Source organism: Odontesthes bonariensis, chromosome 23, assembly GCF_027942865.1.
Source record: "Odontesthes bonariensis isolate fOdoBon6 chromosome 23, fOdoBon6.hap1, whole genome shotgun sequence".
In the NCBI taxonomy this organism is placed as follows: Eukaryota; Metazoa; Chordata; class Actinopteri; order Atheriniformes; family Atherinopsidae; genus Odontesthes; species Odontesthes bonariensis.
This window is the reverse complement of record NC_134528.1, coordinates 3,212,778-3,231,935: the sequence shown is the minus strand read 5'-3', so window position 1 is coordinate 3,231,935 and position 19,158 is coordinate 3,212,778. Positions and strand designations below refer to the sequence as shown.

General features: G+C 42.9%; 1 protein-coding gene across 4 annotated transcripts in view; it reads left to right on the top strand.

Annotated features, from left to right (window-relative positions):
- LOC142374162 (serine-rich coiled-coil domain-containing protein 2-like) overlaps positions 1-16,416 on the top strand; it is a 58,420-nt gene extending 42,004 nt beyond the window's left edge. The window contains exons 13-16 of one of the 4 annotated variants that reach the window (XM_075457702.1): positions 871-996; positions 2,998-3,103; positions 6,026-6,065; positions 13,575-13,716. In XM_075457702.1, coding sequence (XP_075313817.1) covers positions 871-996; positions 2,998-3,103; positions 6,026-6,065; positions 13,575-13,620 — 318 coding nt within the window. In that variant the 3' untranslated portion in view covers positions 13,621-13,716. Of the gene's footprint in view, positions 1-870; positions 997-2,997; positions 3,104-6,025; positions 6,066-13,574 lie in introns of all 4 variants that reach the window. The other 3 variants (XM_075457701.1, XM_075457700.1, XM_075457699.1) reach the window with 3 other exon arrangements.
- Positions 16,417-19,158: the final 2,742 nt, after the last annotated feature.

Genomic DNA, 19,158 nt, shown 5'->3' with positions numbered 1-19,158 from the left:
TTCGATCTGCTCTTAAATAATGAAAATGTATTTCATTTTATCCATTATTTTCACCATAAACAACAGGTTTTAAGTGCAAACTAAACAGTTTAAACTTCAGCTGTAAAACTATAAAGGAAGTGAAAGTGTACTTGAACTACAACATTCCATCACTACAAATTGTATTAAGGCATTGTTTCTTAATGTGCAAAAATTATAATAAACGTAGATATATGTAGTCTGTAGTATGTAGTATAGTATGGAAGTATGCAGTATATAGTATGGAAGTATGTAGTATAGTGTGTAGTATTTAGTATGTAGTATGGAAGTATGCAGTATGTAGTATAGTATTTAGTAAGCAGTATGGAAGTATGTAGTATATAGTATTTAGTATGCAGTATGTAGTATAGCATGTAGTATGCAGTACGTAGTCTGTAGTATGGAAGTATAGTATGTATTATATAGTATTTAGTATGTAGTATGGAAGTATGCAGTATGTAGTATAGCTTGTAGTATGCAGTACGTAGTATGGAAGTATGCAGTATGCAGTATTTAGTATGTAGTATGCGGTTTCGAACGGCCTTAAATTGGGGCGGCTTGCTGAGTTTTACCTGCGTCGGCCATCTTGGAAGTTTGTGCGCTAAACACGCCACTGTTGCATCACGCACGAAACTACCGGGGTTAACTTCATGGGGAAAAATCGATCTCATGCCCAACAAATCAAATCGCTTTTAGCAAAATCTAAAATGAAATCGATCCAAAATCGATTGAATCGACTTTTTTTTTACCCAGCCCTAATTATTAACAACACCCCGACAGGAGTCAGCTGACCTGCAGTTTACAGACGACAGGTGTGATCACGTGTGTGTGTGTCTGTGTGTTGCTGTGCAGGCCGTTCCCACGGCGACCACCAGGTGTTGCTGTTTGAAGGCGGCGGAGAGGACGGATCAGCACACCCAGACGAGCGTCAGGGAGAGCGAAAGCGTGGCCTCACAGACGCCGTGGAGAGCGCAGGTGGTGAGGACGCACACACGTGTGACACACGTGACATCACGTAACACGCGTGTAACACGTGACCACATGCGTGTAACACGTGACATCACGAGCACAAACTGGAACACGCAGCCAAACATTTTATGTCATTTTTAACTCGGACCGATCAAAATCTTTATTAGAAAACTGACAAAAGTCAAACATACAAAAGATCCTGGAACATAAAAGAAATGATAGAAGGACTGAATAAAGGAAAGTAAAGTTTAGAAGCAGCTTCTCCTTCAAAGCCTCACAGAGGCCAACATCTTCAAAAAGCATTATTCATCCTTTTTGGCATTAATTCTCCCCTTTTCTCCCTTTGTCTTCTGTCCTTTGAAGCGACTCTCACCAAACTGAGCTCTGACACCGTCTGATTCTGCTTTGTGTCGGCAGCATCGCAGTTAAAACAAATGTCCGACTCTTCTGAAATGGTTAAATTCAGCCGGTTACATGTTGCTCAGATCAGACCGATTCATTATTTTTCCTTCCGTCTGATGTCGTGTATGTTTGCAGCGACTGAACCGAAATGAGTCGCAGTGAACACTGATCAGTTGTCTTACAAAACTGTTGTTCTGCAGTCGAACATGAAGAGAACTGAAGGCTTTGGGAGCCTCCGTCACCTTTTGGGAGTCACGGCTCGGTCGAAGGCCAAGTTTTCCGAGAAAATTTTAGAGATAAACTGGCTCCACCAGCTGGAAACGCTTCCTGGAAAGCTGCTCGTGTGTTTGTAGTTCTTAGAGATTCATCTGTAGTTTGAGGCGAAATCTGCAGCAGAGGTCAAATCACCAGCTTTAAGCACCGAGTGTTCGCCTGCTGCCTCGTTTATCCCACCCGTAGTCACGGTTTCTCACATCACCTGTTCGTGGTTCTAATGTTATGGCTGAACATTCACGTCAGTTCATGCTGAATGTGGCCAGGTGCGTGAGGTCCTCTCACAGAGCCCTGTGGAACACCGTCAGTGGGTTTAGAGATCTGAATCAAATTAAATTCATGATTTCAGCGGTTGATCCTGAACTGTTCCGCATGTATTTAGATTTGTACGTGCACTTTAGCATTTAGCATGTGTACGTGCACGTTAGCATTTGTTAGCGCACTTTAGCATTTGTACGTGCACTTTAGCATTTAGCATTTTTATGTGCAATTTAGCATGTGTACGTGCACTTTAGCTTTTGTACGTGCACTTTAGCATTTAGCATTTTTACGTGCTTTTTAGCATGTGTACGTGCACGTTAGCATTTGTACGTGCACGTTAGCATTTGTACGTACACTTTAGCATTTGTACGTGCACTTTAGCATTTTTTGCATTTTCACGTGCACTTTAGCATTTGTACGTGCACTTTAGCATGTGTACGTGCACTTTAACATTTTTACGTGCACTTTAGCATTTGTACGTGCACTTTAGCATTTGTACGTGCAATTTAGCATGTGTACGTGCACATTAGCATTTTTTAGCATTTTCACGTGCACTTTAACATTTTTACGTGCACTTTAGCATTTGTACGTGCAATTTAGCATGTGTACGTGCACATTAGCATTTTTTAGCATTTTCACGTGCACTTTAGCATGTGTATGTGCACTTTAACATTTTTACGTGCAGTTTAGCATTTGTACGTGCACTTTAGCATTTAGCATTTTTACGTGCACTTTAGCATTTGGATGTGCACTTTAGTATTTTAACGTGCACTTTACCATTTAGCATTTTTACGTGCACTTTAGCATTTGTACGTGCACTTTACGTGCACTTTAGTTTTTGTACGTGCACTTTAGCATTTTTACGTGCACTTTAGCATTTTTACGTGCACTTTAGCTCGTCTTCCTGCCTTTTAGTTCGGTTCCTCACTTTGTGGTTCAGGTGTTCTGTGTTAAGAGGCAAAGGTCAGAGTTCAAAGTTGAAACCTATGTCCCCGCCCGCCCTTTCATGTTTTTCCTGGATGTTGAGCATCAGCATCTTTTCTGTTTCTCCCTGTTCCCGTCTTTGTCTCTCAGGCTTTTCCTCCTGTTCCTTTCCTCTCTCCACCCTGGCAGTATCAGCGTTCCAGGCCTTACAGGGGGAGGCCGAAACCCAGCATCCCCTCCCACCTCGCTAGAAAAAGTGAGTCACATGACCTCCCCCCTTCACCCAGCTCCTGAATAACCGGCCCACACTGTCTTCATCTCTTTGTCTTTCCTCAGGATTGTAAATGGTCACATTCTCCTTTAGAAGATAACGATTTGCATATTTCATACAGTTTTCTGATCTCTGAGTGGAACAAAGTCTGAAGTGCATCAGAAGTATTGGGACGTGTGAACGTTTGATCCTCTTTGGAACAGATTGTAAACCTCAATGAAAATGTGCTTTTTCACTCATTTATTGCTATCTGGATGTTGACCTTTGATTGATCTGCTCAGAGCACATTTCTCCTGTCAGTTCCTTCAGGTTTCCTGTGAAAACCTGTCAGGAAGGTTTATTCTTGCACTCTGAATTTTCCCTGATAAACTCGTAGAAAGGAAACACTCGTTTGTAAGACCTTTTCTAAATCCCCTGCCAGACTCGGAAACACTCCAACCTTATTTTCTGAAGGAGCTTTTTTAGGTCTCGGCATAATGGAACCACTCACTTCAACAGAACCTCATGTCAGGCGTTTTGGTTCCATTTCTGCTTTCGGGCAGATGGAAACGTTACGAACCGGTTCAGAACAGGTCGATCAGCTGCTTCTGCATAACCTCAGTTTATCTTCTGAATCATCTGTTATCGGTTCATCAGAACGATGTGAAACGAAGCCTGAACCACCTGCTGACCCCCCCCGTGCAGCCGGATTTATTCTGGCCAAAGGGTCTGGTGGATATTTCCAAATTGGGAATATTTCACGAGTTGACGGCTGCATGGAAACACTCTTTTTGAAGTTATGCATTCAGATTTGGGCTGGGCGAGTTAACTCGTTATTATCGCGTTAACGTGTTAATCATTTAACGCCGATAAATATTTTATCGCGCATTAACGCAGTTTTTTTTATTGTAAAAGTGAGTTGCTCACAGGCTTTTATTTTGTAAAAGTCTGTTGCTGTCTGCTGTGGAACCGGAAAAGAAAGTAATCGGTGTATCCACCAAACATGGGCTGTGTTCGAAACCGCATACTACATACTACATACTCATCGATCAGACAGTATGCAGAGCGTTTACCCACAATGCATTTCGCTCCTGCCCGAGCCGAAATCAGTCGGCCTGAAGCTGATTTCCCTTAAGCTCTAAACTCTGTAAACTTTAGCAACATTTGAAACATTTTCAGGTGAGAAAGTAGTCGTTTAGATCCCCAACGTGTTGAAAACCTGACAAAATACCGGCTGTTTACAATTTTGTTCCCACGAATTCGGCGCTACTAAAGCTAGCCGCAGCGAGCAACGCACTTCCGGTTATTTTCACAAAATAAAATACCCGTTGCCTTTTATCATAGGGAAAGCCATTACCATACAATTGGTGCTTTTGTTTTGAAAACAGGAAGTGAACCTACCCTCGTTGTAGCTAGCTTGAAACTGCCGTTTTGACAGGAAATGACGATCAGCGACGTCACGTTACGTTGCATCTTGGGTAGTTTGAGTATGAGTAGTAACCTCATGATGCATACCCAACATTTCAGAGAATCTAGTATGCATCCGGGAACTTCTCGCTTACTTAAACTCGCATACTAACTCAAAAAGTTAGTATGAGTAGTAGGAGAAGTAGGAGAAGTATGCGGTTTCTAACACAGCCATGGAGAAGGGTACGGAACTTTTACTCTGCCGTTTTCATTTTAAAGTTCTTCCAGACGGCGGAGTCGACAGAACCAAAGTCATCTGTAAACACTGCCAAGTTGAATTGTGTTCTCAGCGTAGTAGTTCCAGTCTAAAATATCACTTAAAGGCAAAACACACAACTGATAGCAGCAAGTCATTCAAGGAAACAGACAGTGGAGCGAGGCTTCTACATAAAAACTACAGAAAGATGCTGATGTTAAAAGTGTGTTTGCACAACAAATGTTATGGCACTTTCATTCATATGGCAGCACGTTTAAAATAAAACTAAATGCTAAAAGCTATACGCTACTTTTGGATTCATTTTTGGATTCTGCGTACAAATGCGATTAATCGTGATTAATCAGGGAAATCATGTGATTAATTAGATTAAACATTTTAATCGTTGCCCAGCCCTATTTCAGATATTTCCTTATTTTCCCACGTTTGGGGTGAAAATGAGCATAAAATGAGCTTTTCTCTGTTGGATGCATCCTTATTTGTAGGTTCTGTTCCAAAGAGGATCCTGTTTGCTTGTTCAAATACTGTTAAAAACATTTTTCCTCTGATTCTGCACCAGAACGGCTTTAAAGTTTTAGACTTTGGAACGGAAACGTTTGGCATTAAAATGCATAAAAAAGGTCAAAGTTTGGTTTAAACCTCGCTAAATGTTCCTTTTCAGACGTTTGTTCTGCATGTTTTTAGATGAAGGAGTCGAGCTAAGCTGAGTTCAGCATCCAATGAATCCAAGTCGGCCACGTCTCTACACAACCCTCTTTTTTATATAAAGGTGTCCTTCATTTACTTTTCTAAGTGAAGGAATCGAAACCTTGAATTTTTAATGTGAAATCCGACATTCAAAGCAGCAAAAAGAAAAGAGACGAAGGGTCAGAGGAGGCAGACGTGGGAACTCTGCAGCAGAGCGACTTTAGTGTGACGCTCAGAATTAAAAAGCAGCCGCTGAACTGAATGGATGCTTCCAAATTAAACTGTCTCAGTGTGACACCGGAGGTTGTTTTAATGTCTGTTTGGTATGAATTCACATCGGCTGGAGAACTGAGCAGAAACGAAGCTCCGGCACGATTTAGAAATGCTGGTTTAGAGTTGTTTTTCTGATTAAAGTGCATTTTTACCTTTTGTTTTCTCCCTCCTGATCAGTTTGCTGCTCCTTATTTTCCCATCTGTGACTGTTAAATCAGAGAAATCTACCTGGTTCCTCCTCTAACTGTCCTCTGTGTGTTTGTTTTCTCCTCCACGCCTTCGCCCAGGAGTGGAAACTCTAGTGCTTTACTTCAGTGACACAGCGTGGTACGGTAGCAACCCCTTTATCCTCCTAAACTGTCTTTCTCCCCGTTCTGCTGATGTCTTCCTCCCCTTGTGTCGCATCATGACCTCCTGGCTGCTCCCGGCTCTTTGCCTCCTCCTTTTGTCTCAGATCGTTGGTTATTTTCTTTATTTTCTGCTCCCGCTTCTGTGTGAAGCAGAAAACATGTAAAACACAAACACACCATGTTCAGCTGAGCTCAGTCTGAGAAACCAAACTGGTTGGGATGTTCTGGCTTTTGTCTTGTTTATGCATTCGGTTGACTTAATGAGACGACTCAGCAGAATCATCACACAATGTGTTTTCTTTGCAAATGAAAAGATCCTAAAGATGATGAAATTAGGTCAAAATTATAAGAAAGTGCAGCTGGTTAACAGCCGGTTAACTGATCTGAGAGCAGCTGGTTAACTGATCTGACAGCAGCCGGTTAACTGATCTGAGATCAGCCGGTTAACTGATCTGAGATCAGCCGGTTAACTGATCTGACAGCAGCCGGTTAACTGATCTGAGATCAGCCGGTTAACTGATCTGACAGCAGCCGGTTAACTGATCTGAGATCAGCCGGTTAACTGATCTGATATCAGCTGGTTAACAGATCTGAGAGCAGCTGGTTAACAGATCTGAGAGCAGCTGGTTAAGAGCTGGTTAACTGATCTGAGATCAGCTGGTTAACAGATCTCCTGCCGTCCTGATTTTAACTGATTGGGCCGCCGGCTGACTTCACTGAACCCGTTGTTTTTTGGATGATTAGCTGTACAGTAGCTTAAATCTGTACAATAACTTAAATCTGTACAGTAGCTTAAATCCTCCTGAGCGGCTCCGCAGATTAACTCTGAAGCGCTGCAGATATTCTGCTTGGACTTTTCCTTTGAAGGTGTTTCCTGTGATGGTTATCATGTCAGCCACTGAGCGGGGGAATAAATTAACAGCAGAAGAAGGTTTAAACTGCTTCATCCTCTTCTGTGGTGCGATTAATGTGAGACTTGAACAGCTGTGAAAACCTTAAACCCTGTCAGGCACTCCCACAGTCGCTCAGATAACAGAATAAATCAGGATGTTGTTCCACTAGAGCTCCTTTTCTTTTAAATTCACACCTGAAAAGTCATTTTAAATGCCGGGAACATCGATGTTTTACGGAATCTGTTCTGAAAACAACTCGGATGAACTTCTAAACAAACGTGACGCAGCAGAAACTCAACAGTGCTGCCTCCATTTTAATGGAGTGAAATCCAGCTGAGCTGCTGGGTGATTCATCTTCGTGTGCAGGGCAGGTGCCCCGAACATCCTGTTCCTGCCACACTGAGCTGCACAGACACACCTGTGAAGGTGAGGGGAAAGACAAGAGTCGGGTTCCACCTGTCGGCCTGAGCTCTGAGCAGTGACTGAGCGATGGAGGGAAACTTCTGCACACATCACTTCTTTTATTTATCAGTTTTATTGAGAACCATAGATGTGAGAATGCTTCCAAATGATAGAGCCAGGAGGGGGAAGGATGAGAAATCTGATCCTCAAGGGCATTACTTCTTTTCCAGTAATGCTTAAGTGACTTTTGAACTAAATTATATTTCCAGCTTTCCTGCTGCAAATAAAATTATAGTCTGTGATGCCCATTTATACAGGAAGTAAGTGGAGGAGGGAAGGTCGAATAAAGTGCTCCGATTTTAGGAGACGGCAGAGAAAAATGAGTCTGATGAATGTAAAACTTATCTCTAACCAGCGGGGCTTTAACCCGTCAGACACACCTTTACTCATTAGAGCAGCAGAAAACTGATGGATAATTGGCTAATTTGGGAAAAAATGTTCATACCTTTTGGCTTTTTTCCTCATAACTTTGCCGAAAACAGTTCAGTTGGGGAGGATCAGAGACTTTAGTGCCTCAGTGAGTAAATTACAGACAGTGATTCAACATCTGTTCAGTCAAACCTAACGACGTGTCACCTTTGCTTAAAGTTCGCAAGAGACAGCTCGCTGTTAGCTTACAGCTGATTGCTGATAGCTGATAGCTTACAGCTGATAGCTGATAGATGTTAGCTGTTAGTTTACAGCTGATAGCTGTTTGTTGTTAGCTGTTAGCTTACAGCTGATAGCTGATGCTGATAGCTGTTAGCTTACAGCTGATAGCTGTTAGTTTACAGCTGATAGCTGTTTGTTGTTGGCTGTTAGCTTACAGCTGATAGCTGTTTGTTGTTAGCTGTTAGTTTACAGCAGATAGCTTTTTGCTTTTCACTGATGGCTGTTAGCTGTTAGTTTACAGCTGATAGCTGTTTGTTGTTAGCTGTTAGCTTACAGCTGATAGCTGTTAGATGTTAGTTTACAGCTGATAGCTGTTTGTTGTTAGCTGTTAGCTTACAGCTGATAGCTGTTAGCTGTTAGCTGATAGCTGTTCGCTGTTAGCTTACAGCTGATAGCTGTTCGCTGTTAGTTTACAGCTGATAGCTGTTTGTTGTTAGCTGATAGCTGTTCGCTGTTAGCTTACAGCTGATAGCTGTTCGCTTTTAGTTTACAGCTGGTAGCTGTTTGTTGTTAGCTGTTAGCTTACAGGTGATAGCTGTTCGCTGTACACTGATAGCTTACAGCTGATAGCTGTTAGCTATTCGCTGTTAGCACCGGTTTCCTGTAGATCAGCCCTGCCCAAAACACTCAACCTTCTCTGATTGGTCAGCAATGTCCTCAAGATTCAATATTCTTTATTTCTCACATACTTAGATGCACAAGTACAGCAGGTGCTGAAATATGTCATCATCCTTTTTATTCTTCATCACTTTAAGTATGTAAACATTGGGTAAGATGCTGCTCTGCAGGTGACCGTGTGACACAGGTCACATGAAAAACAACTGAAATTAAACTTCATAAAGGTCATACAGAGAATATTTTAGACGTTGACGTTTAGCTGAGATTTCTCCAGGATCAGCAGCAAAACAGAAACAGGTTAATTACCTGCTGAGCTTCACGGCCGCGGTGAAGTTGAAGCTGTGATCCATAAATCAAGTGAAATGCCATTATTGTTTGTGTGTAGGCCCCCTTCCCATCAGATATGGACCTGTTTCTCTGTAGTGTTACAGCAGGAGGCTGAATGTTACTTTACATTTATGTGTTCAGCATCGTGTTGGCACCACGCAGCCTGCATATTTCCATATTTACAACATTTTACATGGAACATTAAATGTGGTGGCGGGAAGTCTTTGCGTAAACCAAATTTCATCCAGCAGTGAAATATGAGTTAGAAAAATATCTTCATATGTTTACAACTGAACAGAGTTTGTGCATTTTTTACATGTTTTAACTGCATATCAGTGACTGAATAGTGAGACTTTCTATCCGTAAAACAACCGATTATCAACAAAACACACTCAATCCATTTCATCATCCATTTCATCATGATTTACAAACTCAAGTCGTTATATTAATGAAGTAATAAGTGCTAAACTGATTTAGCTAAAGGTGCTGTAGACTTACTCAGAGATTATTAAATGAGGAGTTTTATAAGACCCAACATCAATATCATGGCTGAAGCTCAGTGGGAGGCGCTGTCGTCTTATACTGCCAATCCTGCTGGAATCTGGGTTTAATGGGACGCTCAATCAACATCTTCATATTGACAAAACTTTTACTTTTGAACTTAATTCAGCTCGGTTTGGGCTGGACATCTATGGACCATTTAAACGTCTTTTAGAGCGTCAACCAAGACCGTCTCATCTCAGAATAAAGTGGATTCACACCAGTTTGGCTTTAGATCCTGTAAGTTAGCAGAACCACACGAGGCACGGCGTGCTCTGTGGGCTTCATAATAACCACAGGAACCAATAAGAAGCCTTATTCACTTCATCTGAGTTCAGAAATATAGTATTAGTATAGTACCCCTATTCTTCTGATAGTACTTTCCCAGCAGCTCACTGTTTCCACTTCACGTTCATGTGCATTATTGTCATGATTATAGGATAAGTGATGGTGCAGTGTGGAGTGATATTATTAATTTAATGAGCCTCAGGGGGCCAATGAGGAGGCAGCAGAGATGCAGGGGGAGGGGCCGTTTGGTCAGATCAGCACTTTGTATTCTTTTCTTTTTTTTTCTGTAATAATTCTTGTTTTTATTTTGAAGCAGGTCATTAAAAGGAAAATGTCCAACATCTGAACAACAGTTAGTGCTTAATGCCTCAATGTTTCCACTAAATGCAAATAAACACAGAGAGAGACGGATGTTAGAAGACTTCCTGCTGCAGGTTTCCGTCTGATTATTTATTTTTAACATATATTCAGCGGCAGGATGTTCATCAATCAGCCTACTAATAATGAATTATGAGAGGCATTAAGGGCGACTCATCATTTATATTTACAATTTAATATTTATATGTAAATAAAATATATAATACTCAGAAGAGTTCCTGATCATTTATTCATAGACTAAATCCATCCTCCTCTCTTTATGATAATCCACAGACATGTGGCAGCTCAGCCAAGAGAAACGTTACAAAACAGAGAGAATAGACTACGGTATTTGAAGTTAATTCATACAACAGCGCCCCCACTCTAGTGCAGCGCCCCTATACACCGCATATAGCGCCGCAGCCTCTAAATGCTTTGAGTTGCGGCCTTGGATCAGCTGTTTGTGTTAAGGAGCAACTGAACAGGTGAACCTGATAAAGTGTATAATGAATATATGTGATGAACGGCAGTGGGCCCAGCATTGAGCCCTGAGGCAGCCCTACACTAATTGGTCTGAATAACCTTTAACATTGAAGGATTCACTGCGTCACGAGCTTCATGTAAACCTAGAAAAAGGGCTGCAAAGTGTTGCTTGTTGTCCAATGATTCTATTAATTAATTCTTCGGTCAGAAATATACTGGATACACATGTTTACCCGGCTGCCTCTTTGTTTGGAGCATCCCTCGTGCACATCCTCAACAATTAGCGCTACGCAAGTGCAATTTTCTGCGCCTGCGCTTGCAAAGCTCATTTTGCGTAAAAAGGGTAAATTTCTTGAATTGAGAGCCCCCACAGGGGCTGCACTACCCAACACTTCATTTAACCCGTTAGCAGAACTAGCAGAAATGTCATTTTTCCATTCCGCCACTAATTCGAGACTCGTCAGACCAGGCAGCGTTTTTCCAACCTTCTGCTGCCCAGTTCTGGTGAGCCTGAGTGAATTATAGTCTCAGTTTCCTGCTGTTAGCGGCCCCCGGTGTGGTCTCCTGCTGCAGTTAGTGATAATTTTATTTATGCATGCACAAAAGCTGTTAAATAAAGACATTATTTCCCCCCCATCGCTCTGGCGCCCCCTGTCGTGCAGCCACATGTAGTGCAGACCCACTGTTTGAATCCCATCAGCCTGCAGCTGCTCTGCAGAGTGACACAATCTTCATTTCATTCCACATCTCTCCTGAATGATGGCGCTCTCCTCCTGTGTTCTAATAAAAATGTTTTGTTGTGGGGACGTCCTGTAAGTCCTCGGAGAAGCAGAACATGCATGTGGCGGCGCGCACCTACATCACGCTATACTCCATACTTCTTCCTTCCTTTCTTTTTCCTCCTCCGTCTTTTCCATCCTTTTTTAGCACAGTTTCATCTCTCTGCCTCCTGTTTCTCTCTGCCCTTCTCTGCTCTCCTGTCATGCATTAATTATGAGGGATGGGCAGGCAGATAGGCTGCAGTTCCACTATCCGCCACGAGATGTCAGTGTTTACTAGTGAATGCGCCCTTCAACCTGCTTATAGCTCAGCTGGATGTTCTGCTGAGAACAGAAACAGAGGTGGGTACAGCAGCCAAAAACTGAACTCAAGTAAAAGTAAAAAGTAGTCATCCAAATAATTACTTGAGTAAGAGTAAAAAAGTGCTCGGTGAAAAAACTACTCAAGTACTGAGTAACTGTTGAGTAACGTCTGATTTATTTGTTAACACAAGCATTCAATCAGACAGAAAAAAATACTAAATAATCATCTTTAGGCCAATTAGAGTTCATCCAATTGATAAAATAAATTAAAATGAATTAATTAATTACAAAATAGCTTAAATTAAAATAATCCAGGTAAATTCGAGAACTTCAATAAAAAATAAAAGAGACTTAGGAAATGTTTAAAACATATGTAACCCATATGTAACCTAAAAAACAAACATTCACCTATCCATGGGGGAAAAAACGAGTTTAGGAAACTTACCGCTACATGTTTCCTCAAGTTAGATGTTGAGTTTCTGCTGAAATGTGCGTTTGTTTTGGTTGACACAGAAGACACATAATGTATCAGGTTTATTATTTAGAGGCACACTGCTGTCTCCTAATGAGATACAATCCTGTGCAAAAGTTATATAGAAGCCTTAATTTCTTTATTTATTTCATCAGTAAAACAGGAAGCAGCCGCAGAGATTCACTGAAACATGTTCCAACATGAACATAAACCCAGAATCTGAGGCAGAACCAGAGTTAGTTCAGCTCTGAGCAGCTTTAAAGTGAATATCTGCAGATGTTTCCATGGTAACAGCTGCAGAGATTCACTGAAACATGTTCCAACATGAACATAAACCCAGAATCTGAGTCAGAACCAGAGTTAGTTCAGTTCTGAGCAGCTTTAAAGTGAGTATCTGCAGATGTTTCCATGGTAACAGCTGCAGAGATTCACTGAAACATGTTCCAACATGAACATAAACCCAGAATCTGAGGCAGAACCAGAGTTAGTTCAGTTCTGAGCAGCTTTAAAGGGAATATCTGCAGATGTTTCCATGGTAACAGCTGCAGAGATTCACTGAAACATGTTCCAACATGAACATAAACCCAGAATCTGAGTCAGAACCAGAGTTAGTTCAGTTCTGAGCAGCTTTAAAGTGAATATCTGCAGATGTTTCCATGGTAACAGCTGCAGAAATTCACTGAAACATGTTCCAACATGAACATAAACCCAGAATCTGAGGCAGAACCAGAGTTAGTTCAGTTCTGAGCAGCTTTAAGGTGAATCTCTGCAGATGTTTCCATGGTAACAGCTGCAGAAATTCACTGAAACATGTTCCAACATGAACATAAACCCAGAATCTGAGTCAGAACCAGAGTTAGTTCAGTTCTGAGCAGCTTTAAAGTGAATATCTGCTCTGAGCTCCTTTCTCCTCCAGCACAGCCTGAACCCTCTCAGACGAGCTTTCTGTCCTTTCTTTAAGGAGTCTTCAGGAACAGTTCTCCAGGCTCCTTGAAGGACACATTCCTCTGAAGATGAAAAAAACATCCCAATCTCATATTTTATGTGATCTGAGTGTCTTGTCGGTGCATAAAGAGCCAGAAAATCATCACTTATTTACCTGATAACGTGCAGAACACACTCACACATCAAAGGAAACAACAACAGATCAAAGTCCTGATGTGTGAAATGACCAAACATCTGAAAGAATCCTGTTTTTCCTCCCGTCCTCCCTCCATCTCAAACGTTTCCTAACAAAGAGACAAAGCAGCTCCGTCACTGTGACGTAGTTCTGCCTCCATCATGCTTCATCTCTGCTTTCCTTTGTCTTCCAGCCACAGGTACTTCTCTCCCCCCGTCAGGACCACCAGGAACCACTGACGGACCCAGATGCCCCGCCCACTCCAGCTCCGCCCCCGGGTGACTCTGCCCAGCCTGAAACGCCCGCCGACAGATTCCTGCGCTCCCTTAAAACCGACGCCGCCACCACCCAGAGAGGAAGATGGGGGGTGAGGATCCACCGGAGGGTGGAGGAGGAGAGCGCCACCCTCCTGCTGGCCCCGCAGCCCTCCAAGCTCCGCCTCTTCCTGTCTCACACCTCCAGCTCCGCCCCCAGTTCGCCCAAGGCGAGGCCGTCCAGGCCGCCGGCGGCGCCTCACGACCCCGACGGCAACGCCGCCGCGAGGGTGAAGCTCAGAGCGATGACCTCCACCTCCGGCTCGTCCCGCCTCCCCAAACCAAAGAGCCACTGAGGCCGGCGGCGGCCTGCGCCTCGCCGCTCCCTCACCACGCCGCCGCAGATGGTCACCAGGGCGACACGTTTAACTTATTTCATGGTGATCTAACTGGTTTAAAAACTGGAGAACTCGTAGTTTTACACTGAAAGGTGCAGACGGATCCGAGCGAAGCTGGCGTCACGTTGTGAGGACGCAGGAAGAAGAACGCGTCCTGGCGGGAGGAAGCGGCGTCTTCATGCCCGGCTCGCTCATCACCGGGTTGCTTAGCGATGGAAACGGTCCTAAATGTTTGGCTTTGCTGCTTCTGCTGTTGTTTTTAAGTTAAAGGTCTGAAAGTATTTCACGGTGGAACCAGGAGGACGCTCCGAGGCTGTCGGCCTTCAGCTGGCAGCAGCGTGACGCCACCTGGACTCATTCTGCTGCGTCCTGACTCCTTCTCACTGCTGCACGGATCAGAAAGTCCACAAACACTGACGTTACGTTAAACTGGAGAAACTCCCAGAGGTGGAGACGTGTTCCCGCTGTGAGTTAAAGTTCCTCCAGCTTCTCTCAGCTTCTCTCAGCTTCCTGCTCAGAGCTCATCAGCCTCTCTGGGTTCAGCTGGAGGTTTTCTTCCTTCTTCACTTCTGTTCTCACCAGTTCAGAAACGCTTTTAAACCTTCCTGCTGCGAGAGCTCCGAATTCCTGAAGTCATCGTTGTCATGAACCAACTGGTAGAACTCAGCTGGGTGATTTAAACAGAAGGTTAAAGCTCTCTGTTTGTGTCCAATAACGAGCTTTTCACCAGCTGATGAGCGTAGTTCTGCAGCTCTGAAGCTGTAAAAATGACTTCAAACAAACCCAGAAAACCTTCTGCTGAACTGTCATAAATTAAATTAAATTAAATTAAATTAACATGTTTATAGTATGCGGGTACCTTTAACCTTCAGCGGTTGCTTCGTGTGGCTCCAACTGAAGCTAACTGAGGCTAACTTAGCCAAGCTAACTGAGGCTAACTGAAACTAACTGAAGCTAACTGAGGCTAGCGGAGGCAAACTGAGCCAAGCTAACTGAGGTTAACTGAAGCTAACTGAGGCTATCTGAAGCTAACTGAGGCTAACTGAAGCTAACTGAGGCTAGCGGAGGAAAACTGAACAGAGCTAACTGAAGGTAACTGAAGCTAACTGAGGCTAACTGTGGCGGACTGAGGCTAACTTAAACAAACTAAAGCTAACAGAAGGTACCTGAAGGTAACTGAGGCTAACTGAAGCTAACTGAAGCTAACTGAGGCTAACTGAGGGTAACTGAGGCTAACTGAGGCTAACTGAAGCTAACTGAGGCTAACTGAAGCTAACTGAAGCTAACTGAGGCTAGCGGAGGCAAACTGAACAGAGCTAACTGAAGGTAACTGAAGCTAACTGAGGCTAACTGTGGCGGACTGAGGCTAACTTAAACAAACTAAAGCTAACAGAAGGTACCTGAAGGTAACTGACGCTAACTGAAGCTAACTGAAGCTAACTGAGGCTAACTGAGGGTAACTGAGGCTAACTGAAGCTAACTGAAGCTAACTGAGGCTAACTGAGACTAACTGAAGCTAACTGAAGCTAACTGAGGACTTTATCTCCCGGGACTGAAAACTTGAATTATTTTAAAAGCTCAGTGAGTTCATATCAAAGCGAAGCCACTGAATTATTTCACCTTTTCTTTTCCCTGAAGCTCCTTTTCCCCCCGAACAAAAACTGACATTTGAGCCGTCCTTTGTCAGCCGGAACAGCCGAGCGTTATTACTCCTTCTGTCACATTTCAGAAGCACATTTTCAGGAGTGATGTCCACGTTTTGTTAAGTCGAAGGAGATGCAGACACCTGGGCTCCTTCAGGAAAACGAGGCCGCTGACATTTTCCCTCCACGATCACATCAAACATCCTGTAACCTGTAACACTATATGCAATAAGATATGCAGCCGAGTGGCGGCTCCAGCCCATCACACGGACACGTGTCATGTGACTGCAGACAATCCCAGACAGAATCCCACATGCTGGTATTTAAAAAGCTTAGAAATGCGCTTTAACACATTTAGTGCCATTAAATGTAAATACTCAGAGGTTCTGCGGCGGCATGTGACACAGCAGCAGCTTTGTTTATTCTTCTTAATTTAATTCAGCTGGATCTCATTGAGTTTAAGTTTAAGGAGAGATGGAAGAAGGAATCCATGAAGACTTTGGGAAAGAAAAGCATGAAGGAAGATGAATACTGCAGCATCTCATCATGTTTAATAAACTGACGTTCGTCCCGGGCTGGAACCACATGCACCATCTTAAACTCTCACACACACATTAAAGGGATAGTTCGCCTCTTTTGACATGAAGCTGTGTAACATCCCATATCAGCAGCATCATTTCTGAACATCTTCTTACCCCCTGCTGCGTCCTGTGAGCAGAGTTCCAGCCTCGTTTTGGTGTTGATGAAGGTAGTCCGGCTAGTTGGCTGGGTTTAAAAAATAAAGCGTTTTGCTTCTCAAAACAATATGCGTTCAAAAGAGTAATACATTTGCATCACAAAATCGTTCTCCAGGAAAAAGTCAGACCTCACAATCTCTTGGCCCTATTTTCTCTCCCTTCATATCACTGCCTGCTGCCGACAGCCGACAGCCGCGCCTGTTACTGCGTTTGCTGCTCGGTCTGCACGGCACGCAGTGATACTAATTTAATTTATTATTTAATTTATTATTTAATATTTTTTTATAATTTAATAAATAATATAAAATTATTATTTAATAATAATAATATTTAATAAAATATTATAGAAATATAATATTTTTATAAAATATATTTTATACATGGCGCTAGCCGGAGAGAAAACAGGGCCAAGAGATTGTGAGGTCTGACTTTTTCCTGGAGAACGATTTTGTGATGCAAATGTATTACTCTGTTGAACGCATATTGTTCTGAGAAGCAAAACGCTTTATTTTTTAAACCCCAGCCAACTAGCCGGACTACCTTCATCAACACCAAAACGAGGCTGGAACTCTGCTCACAGGACGCAGCAGGGGGTAAGAAGATGTTCAGAAATGATGTTGCTGATATGGGATGTCATACAGCTTCATGTCAAAAGAGGCGAACTATCCCTTTAATCATCGTGTTAGTTCACAGCAGCTGTTTCTGCAGAGTTTACTGATGATTATCGACGCAAAATAATTCTAAAATTCATCGTCCGGTTGGAGAATAAACTCCTTTAACTTTATTAAAGGGAGAAGTGAAGATAAAATAATAATCTTTGTAAAAGTTTCTGTAAATCTGGATTAATATAGACGGTTCTTTCTTTATTCCTCTGCTGCAGCAGCTTGTTTCCTCCTGAAAACACTGACCAGCAGCTGGTGTTTCTCCTCCTGTTAATGAGTGCTAATCAGCAGCAACAACAGCAGATTAACGGTTTCTTAGCTGCAGCTTATTCTGGATTAAACCCGGGAATATTCTCACCCCAAAGCTCAGACCTGAAGGTCCTTTTATCCCAGAGAAAGATGCCTTCATGGAGAGAAACAGCAGTTAATCCGCCTCCCAGCAGCCCAGCACACCTGGTTCTGTTCGTGCTGCTTAAATCCTGACTCCATGCTGGATTTTCTGCAGCTTAAACAACTTCACAGGATGTTTTTATGATGTAAATCGCAGCTTTTTTCTCTAAGAGCAGAGACACAATGGTCGAGTTTCCATCACGACTGAAGCAGCGATGGAAGCAGAGGCTCCGCTGTCTGTGTTTCAGCAGAAGAAGAAGCTGTTCTGACAGGAAACCAACAACAGCTGTGGTGGACATCCACGCTTCTTCAGGAGCTCCCTGCATCTCCAGGAGTTTCTGGTGTGTTAAATCACATCCGCGACGACGTGGCTCAGTCACCTGGTTCAATGTCTGCCGGTTCAGACCAGAAACAGCTGCTGGGTCGCATCATTTTAACCTTTGCGGGTCAGATTCTGAGTGAAAAAAGGAAGCCCGGCTGCTGCTTTAAGGACGTTTTCTGAGTGAAAAACGACTTTAAGGACGTTTTCTGAGAGAAAACGGCTTTAAGGACGTTTTCTGAGAAAAAAACGACTTTAAGGACGTTTTCTGATTTTAAAAAAAAAAAAAAAAAAAAAAAAAAAAAACGGCTTTAAGGACGTTTTTTGAGTGAAAACACGTGCTGAGGGAATTAAAATTGCTGCTAACTGACGTAAAACAGGTTTGATCACCAAAATATCAACCAGTAATCCCTTATGAACAAGTGAGCTTTAACCAAAGTAACAGAGGAGCCCCACATGGTGCCAGATGTGTAGCTGCCGGTGGGTTTGAGGCTGGAAGCTGCTGCTCTGTTCACACTCGGCCGTAAACAGTCGGTTCCAAACCCCACATTCTGTTATTTATTCGTCCAGTTTTCAGTGACGCGTCTCTAAAGCGATTAAAGTCAGTATTAGCTCTGTTAAATTCAGCCTGATGTACATCTCCACAGCACCAGTTTCTCTCCGTACAGAAGGAGCTGCAGAGTTTACCTTACAGAGTTTCTGTAAAAAAGTCTGACGTTGAGGTGACTTTGGGTGTTTCTGACGGCAGCTGGAAGCTCGTCAGAAAAAGTCTTCATCCTAAAAGCCTTAAAGGTCTGAGACCTGCAGAGAGTCCTGTGTTGTGGGGATGTACTTCGCTCCTGGAGGAAGTTTTTTTACAGCAAATTAAACAGGAAGATGTTTAAAAACGTGGATAAAATGCACATTAAAACCAATTAAAGCTGCTGTAGTGGCGTTTCAGCGCTGTGCAGGTTGGGATCCGCTTCCAGAATAAGCTTCTCTGTGGTGGATGTTTCCCCGTATTTAATATCACCGTCGTGTTGTTTCCACAGGTCAGCACAGTATAATATATCCTCCTCATATCTGTCGGTGTGTACACGAACACTTCTCCCTCTGTGGAAAGCTTCGACTCAAACACATCCTGTCGTTTTCTATCACTTCTTTTGTTTCTGTGCAATAACTCTGCAGATGCATCCACTCTTATTTATGTGGCAAACTGTACAAAGTCTCACTGTAACTGTTGTTGTTCAGCTTGTAAAAGCCTGAAAATGCACTTTAAATGCTCAGCTCGGCTCTGAAATGACTTTATGTTGTGTGTGTGTGTGGTTCATGTCATTAAAAACGATGGCATCTCAGAGGGCTGAAGCCAGATTAACGTCTCAGAGGGAGCTCTCT